The sequence below is a fragment of the Lolium perenne genome, chromosome 4 (assembly GCF_019359855.2).
Source record: "Lolium perenne isolate Kyuss_39 chromosome 4, Kyuss_2.0, whole genome shotgun sequence".
NCBI classification, from domain to species: Eukaryota; Viridiplantae; Streptophyta; class Magnoliopsida; order Poales; family Poaceae; genus Lolium; species Lolium perenne.
This window is the reverse complement of record NC_067247.2, coordinates 307,899,025-307,906,399: the sequence shown is the minus strand read 5'-3', so window position 1 is coordinate 307,906,399 and position 7,375 is coordinate 307,899,025. Positions and strand designations below refer to the sequence as shown.

General features: G+C 45.4%; 1 protein-coding gene across 3 annotated transcripts; it reads right to left on the bottom strand.

The window, feature by feature from the left end:
* Nucleotides 1–1,865: 1,865 nt before the first annotated feature.
* On the bottom strand, nucleotides 1,866–5,221 carry LOC127296053 (probable mannose-1-phosphate guanylyltransferase 1). Of its 3 annotated transcripts, none has more exons than XM_051326080.2 (5): nucleotides 4,908–5,221; nucleotides 3,748–3,882; nucleotides 3,253–3,315; nucleotides 2,910–3,149; nucleotides 1,866–2,805 (listed from the first exon to the last, which is right to left on the bottom strand). In XM_051326080.2, exons 2-5 carry the CDS (start codon nucleotides 3,856–3,858, stop codon nucleotides 2,134–2,136), a joined length of 1,086 nt encoding a protein of 361 aa, XP_051182040.1. In that variant the 5' UTR covers nucleotides 3,859–3,882; nucleotides 4,908–5,221; the 3' UTR covers nucleotides 1,866–2,133. The 3 variants fall into 3 exon arrangements, with proteins under 3 accessions (XP_051182040.1, XP_051182039.1, XP_051182041.1); XM_051326079.2 differs by having other exon boundaries at nucleotides 4,912–5,220; XM_051326081.2 differs by lacking the exon at nucleotides 4,908–5,221 and adding an exon at nucleotides 4,153–4,305.
* Nucleotides 5,222–7,375: the final 2,154 nt, after the last annotated feature.

The window sequence follows — 7,375 nt, the reverse complement described above, 5'->3', positions numbered from 1 at the left end:
CTATGTTATGAAAATATTGGTAAGACTGCATGTATTTCTGTCTTCCATTTTTTTTACTAACACAAGTGCCATAACAATCATGCTATTGTCTAGATTTTGTTGCAAAGTGTCATGTTTATCTTAAGCTTCTCCCTCAAACTTAAATTTATTCTACATGTTTCGAAATATATTTGCTACAAAAGATAGTAATGGCTCATATTTAACATGTGAGGTGAATAATGTTGAAACTTCCGACGAGATATGCTGAATAAATGATATACTCATATGTGATTATTTGTGTAAATTTTACGGTATAAATTGGTGCATCATCGATGGAGTTTTATTTTGGTGTTGCGTAAAAGTACCCCTGTAATTTCATATTTCCACTCGCTTTTATTTGCTTATGGCGATGTTTTTCTCCACGATTCAGTTTACAATGGCTCAATGCAACACACGGAAGCAGCAATAATTTATACCACATAAACAACGTGCTAAAAGAACAAGTGTGGGACAAATCCATGTCTAAGCAAATTATGACATGCCTTATATATTAGGAAAAGGAAGGAGAGTAACCGGAAAACCACATCTGAACCTGGTAGCTTATGCTCCTGGTACCCGAAATTTTTTTTTGAAATGTCAAAAAATGTAAATAAAAATTTGACGCGTATATGTCGATATTGTATATACACACGTCTAGTTTCACGGAAAATTGACATTTTTGTGTCCTGTGTCATAAAGTTAAAAAAAAATGTCCCATGAAAACTTTTTTAAGCACCAAAATTTGTGTTTTTTGCACACGACACAAAAGATGTCAGTTTTCTACGAAATGACTTTATGAACACGTATAATGTTGAGATGTGCGCGTCAATTTTTTTAACATTTTAACGTTTAAAAGTCATTCAAAAACCAATAGCATATGCTTCCAGATGCAAATACGCCCCGAGTAACATGCATCTTTGTGTGAGAATGTAGACCACGTGAGATGAGTTATCAGTTACAACTAACAAACGACTCGTCTAGTGTCTACTACTAGCATTCAAGTACAAGAGGCTGCTTTTGTCTGGAGTAACAATCTCTTTGACACCACCTCAATGATGACGATGTTTAAGCATGAGCTACTACAATGAAATTGCCGGGATGCTCTAAGGGCCCTCCCCTATTTCATTGAACCGCTCAACTCAATCAGTCTCGGTTAGGTGCGATGTCCTTATCGCTTGAAACAGGCAATGGCTTGTCAAGTTGTCTGTGTGCCCTTGAAAACAAGTACGGAGTAGACAAGAACCGGGGGCGGCTCGTTGATCGCACGTTCGGCTTTCGTACACATTATTTTGTCCTTGGAGTTGGGGACGGAATCCACCAGTGTCAGCACGTCAACTTCTAAATCCATCTTACCCTTTCTAATGCCAAGTGCATGCGGTTGCAGAATTGAATAATTATAATTTTTGTTAGGTCTAGAACGCTTTGTTTAATGTGCAAATAGGGGATCTTAGGAGGTTGACAGATAAATATTCACATGCCAGTGGAGCCTTACCAGTTACCACCATCCAGAAATTAACTGAAGTACACGCGATACTGCTTGAAGTTCAGCTTTTCTGGTTAAGGTTTGTGCTTGACGAAACAGTCTCGTATTCTTCTGTCAGTTGCTATCATACAGCTAACGATCGGTGTGCAGAACAGTAACTTACACCGCACCATCACAAGCTGCTGCTTCATTGCCATTTGCCAACATAAATAAACTCAGGATCAGAAGCTTCTGCATCACTGCCACAATGCCGCCACAACATCACCAAAATGAAAACGTGGCAAAGTTCAGGGTCCGCATGAAAGGACAGCCTAGCAACTCACTTTCATATAAGAACGCATCACACAGAAAATGGAAACAGACATTGCAAAACTGATACTTTATTCCCATTCATCTGACACCTATCTACAAGCCCAGACTTAAGCTTAACTAAGACACATTTTGCCTTCAAAAAAGAAACAAAAAAAGGCTTGTGATACACCTAGATATATAGCCCGACAGACAACTGGACAACTGGTTACACTTTCAAAGATAAATAAAACAACAAACATATGAAGAAATACATGACCCCTGTTTCCATGAACTTTGGCATGATCACCATGTAGTATGGGTCCAGCAGCTTGCTCGTCACATCACATGACGATCTCGGGCTTGAGTATGCTGGTCTTGATCTCCTTGTGCGGGAGAACGACGCCTCCGTTGCTGTAGACCTCGTCGCAGACGTGCACGTCCTCGCCGAGGATGGTCATGTTCTCCACGCGTGCCCACTTGCCGACGGTGGAGTGCCACCCAACTATGCTGCCGGAGATGCAGGCGTGCTTCTTCACACGGGCGCCCCTCATCACCGTGCACCTGGACAGCCTCACCCCAGACTCCACCACGCAGCCGGGGCCGATGGCCACGTCTGGCCCGATCAGGCAGCCCTCGCCGATCGTGGCCGTCTCGTGGACCAGCACGTTGCCCAGGATGTGCGTGCCGGAGGCGAGCTTCGCTGGCGCCTTCTTCCTCAGGGAGTCCAGGTACAGCCTTAGCCCTGTGATGTAGTCCCTCGGCTGCCCGATGTCCATCCAGAACCCAGGCAGCACCATGGCGTACAGCGCCTTGTCGGCCGCGATGTGTGGGAACACCTCCTTCTCGATGGAGGTCGGCTTCAGCTCGATGCGGTTCAGGACAGACGGGCTCAGTAGGTAGATGCCGGCGTTGATCTTGTTGCCAACAAACACCTTGGGCTTCTCCACGAACCGCTCCACCTTACCGGTTCCCTCCTCCGTGACCACCACACCGTACTTGGAGGGCTCGTCCACCTATCAGTCATTTAATCAGCCACATTTCTCAGTATACTACTCATCATATGTATGGGCACCTTCAAGATTAATGTTCAGTGTTACTACTTGTTAATCATGCATACCTTAGTGACCATGATGGTGGCCTCACCCCCATGGGACTTGTGGAACTCGATGAGCTCTGCGAACGGGTACTCACTGATCACGTCGCTGTTGAGGACAAAGAAAGGCTCACCGGACCCATCGTCGAGCTTGTCCCGGGCCAGGGCCAGAGGTCCAGCGGTGCCCATTGGCTCTGTCTCCTGGGAGCAGGTGATCTTGATGCCAAGCTTGCTCTCGAAGTCCTTGAGAAAGTTGAGCATGACCTGCGATTTCACCAAAGCAAAACAGGAGGCAGCAGTGAGATCTAGTGGGATTCTGAAGAAGAAAGAACAGCTGTTTGAAAGCATGCCAAAACATATCAGTTACCTCAGGTTGGTAATTGATGGCCAGGATAACTTCTGTAACTCCCACATCTTTCAGAGCCTCAATCTGGTGACGAAAGCATTACAAAAGAAAGGTATTACTACCAAGATTCGCTGAACAGTTATAGAGTCAAATTTACTCAGGCAGGGAAATGGTCAATTATTTGTTACTCCATTTTAAATCCATCCCTTTTGTTTCTATTGTCACAATTATTTGCGACAGTGATGGTGATACATACAGGTGGGGGACTATTGCAGTGAAGAATCTATTCACATGGATCTACCTAGCAAATCATGGACAATTGAATGGGCTTCCATAAACAGCCCACACAGCAGATTATGACAGCTCAGACAAACAATCAGGTGATACTGCATTTAATTTACATATTTTACACATTAATTCCCCTAAAATTACCTATTCTTTGTACTAGTATTACTATTTATCCTGAAATAAATGAAGCATATTGGGATGAAATTAATTTTGAGCATTTGTGCTGACCTGATGCAAGATCATGGGTTTGTTGGCGAAATCGACGAGTGGCTTGGGCACGCTGAGCGTCAGCGGCCGCAGGCGAGTGCCGAAGCCTCCGACGAGAATGAGGGCCTTCATGGTCGCAGTGCTCCTAACTCAACCCTGTGAAAACGCAGCAAGCAACAAGAGAACAAGAATGAGACGATCTGATCCAGAATTTGCGGTCACAGAGAGGCGGAGGCTATATTTCAGACTTGAGAACAAGACACAAGACCCCCTCTCTACCCTGCCTACACGGCTACTGATGGCATGTGTCCCAGGACAGAGTCCATCTGAGCATCGGCAGAGGCCGCGCAAGTTTGCACAAGCAATTCAGGAGCAAGAAGGTAGTATACACATGTATAAACATAAAAGTAAAACGGCGGCACTGACTTGAAGGCACTGGGACAGAAGGACAAGCTGATACTTGAACACCGGTTGCAGTCAGAGACCTCGTTTGGAAGACGGGACAGTACTCAGATTTAAGGAAGCAGGCGATGGTCCTATGTAGTAGGTGGGGAGGAAGACGGCGAATGCAGGCGGATGGAGAAGATAGATCAGGTGTCAGCAGAGCCTAATCCGTCCATCTATCTAAGAACCTATGGGTGTAATGGTGTCGTGTAGTTTCCACCCAAAAACCAACTCGATAATGATAAAATAGATCTCCAGCCACCAGCCCGGCCAGGCCAGCAGTACAGAGCGCAAAAAGAGATGGCCTTTTTCTTTTTGTGATCTTCCAGGTTTGGTTCTTTCTTCCTCAGCACAACTACTTCTGTATTTTACATGGTACTGGTAATGGTTACAGGCTGGATCCAAGATGAGACGATGAAATGGTCTCGCGGCCGTCGGAGCACCTGCCTAACCGCCGCAGGCAAGAGACCAAGAGAAACAGAACAAAAGTGGAAGATTTGGAAGTAATGAACAGCGGCGGTTTGCTCGCTGCAGATCTGGCCTCCGGATCCTACCTCCACCGCTCGCTCACCACGAGCCAATGACCTGGCCAGCGGAGCAACTCTAATGGCGGATGGCAGGTCGCTTGGCAAATTGGCAATACGGACAAAACCTTGGAACGCCTAGCGACGAACAGAGCAGAAACCAACAATAACAGGAAGAAGATCGACCGGCGTGGCGCTGCGTGGTGAACGTACGTACCTTGACGACGCGAAGGCAGCCGGCCGGCGGTGCTGCAAGACTCGACGACGCGCCTGAATCCTCGGATCCTCCCGAGCCGAGCCCCGTCAATGGCTGGCGCCGAGGAGGAGAATTGGGGAAGGAGGAGAAGTCAGAGGGGGGAAAAGCGTCGGCCGAGTCGCAGGATCGCTGCCAACGACGCGGCCATGGTTTTATACTGCTGCCTTCCTCCCCCCTCCTCTCTGTCTCTGCCAGTCTGCCTCCTACCTCCGGCTGCTGCCTGCGATTAAAGTACTCCAAACTAATCTAACACTGGCTTCCACCCTAATGAATCCCTGCAACCTTTTTCCCTCTTCAGTTTTAATCTGCTTCTCTCGTCTTCCCCTTTTTGTTTCTTGTTGATTTGCTATCCCGAGCCGCCGACCCATACTCCAACGACGGGCCCAGCCGACCAACAGCTTATCCACAGCGTCTCAATGACTTGTGGACCATGTATAGATTTTGTAATCCAATAGGGTATACAATTTTCAGTTAATAAAACTTTATCTACCGAATTTTAGCTCATATAGGTCTAGATGTGCACATCACGGAAAATAAGAAGTAATTCCTGGGTGTACATTCGAACATTCTATGTTTATGCACAAAATTTTACGGGAAAAAGTTTTTTATGGCATCTGTAAAAAACAAAAAATAAAAGTCTCGTAAAAAGCTATTTGGAGCACCGAAAATTATCTATATTACATACACAACAAGAAGAATATAATTTTCTTGCAAAACTTTGTATGCAAATATAGAATGCACCCAAATATCTATTTCGGATTTTTTAGACATTTTAAAATGTTGTTTTTGGACAATGGATGCATCTACATCTACGATCCAAAGTTACTTTATGTTATCTATATATTTAGACGTATGACATGTATATATTGAACAGAATAATCCAAACATACAAATAAATTTATTCATAAAGGATTTCATATAAATTGGTTCAACTTGTTCAACAACCGGGCTTCACTAGTTCATTTTGAAGTTGAGTATGAACCTTGCATCTCGCATTTCTTAATGCATGGTAAGGAAAGCAACAAACTAAGATGACACCTGATCAAATTGGGTAAGATTTAGCCTTGCAAACACTGGAGAGCGCTGCAATATATTAATGTCAGTGTAAGTTCCTACCATCCCAATGAAATCATGCCAAATCGAGTCATAATCTACCACAACTTCAAGTCTCACAGTACACTCCCCAGTTTGACCTTTGTACTATCCTTTGCCAAGTAAATGGTCAACTCTTCCAACCCCAATGCATGCAATTGGTGCTTCTAAGCATCCTAGGAAACCACTTAGTGCATTTTGTGTCAGCATCCGAGTTGTATCTTCTTTATTTGGTGCAGTCTGGCCCAAACACTGGTACGACTATCCGACAAAACATGTGGTCTCCGACATGAGAGAGAGTCGCCTTGTGCATATGGAAGACCTCCATACGCAAGACACCGCCGAGAAGCTGTAAATTTCTGATCAACCGATGAGAAGCCCTACAATCTGGTGCAGTATTTCTTGCATATGAAGTAGTCTTCATACTCTTGATGCTGAACACAATCCACATATTCAAGCAACATAGCACCCGCAAGCCAATGCAGGTCCTTGTTCTTCGTCTTCCCAATCCTCGAACCACCACGCCGAGGAACGACATAGAGTTGCTCTCGGGGACGAAGAAGAGCATACAAGATCATCAGCCGTTGTTCATCCTCAGCGGCGGCATCAACCTCATCTTTCATCAACAGTTCCATCATCATCTTGTCATTGTTTTCCGTTGCAGCAAAACGTTGAACACCTTGTGGCGAACAAATGACGTTGATGACCACCGTTGTTGTGCCGGCGAGTCGAGGTCGAAGAGGACGTGCGACGCCGCACAAGTGGGGCTCGATGTCATGTGGTGGCGGCAGCAGAAGAGGTGGGGGCTCAACGACACCGTCGAATTGCTCCCGGAGCACAATGGAAGCAGTTGTTGTTCTGGCCGAACCACACGGCAGTTGGCCGGAGGTGGAGATGGTGTTTGTGGTGGTGGCGATTCTGGGGTAGACGAGTGGGAGGCAAGCATCGGGAGGCGGTTACGTCTACGGGGTACGAGACGGATCGAAAAAGTTGAAAGGGGTGGAGAATGAGCGTGTGCGGGCTGCCAAGGGGGTTCCGCTAGGGAAATCTAACGTGGCCTAGAGTGTCGGTACTCCTAACCTGACCCTTGTTACAATCGTGATTCTAAATCGGATCGAAACCTCTATGGTAGGATCGCAAACTATATGATCTTAACTATCAAAATCGTAAAATTTTAGATTCTACTTAGTAGAATCGTACAATCATTTCGTTCAATTTGGATCGTAAAGTCGTAAAGTAAAATCGAATAAAATCGAATAGTAGAATCCTGATTCTGATAACTATAGACAGAGCCGACGGAAGGTCGCCGATTATAGTATTGAACTCTAAATTA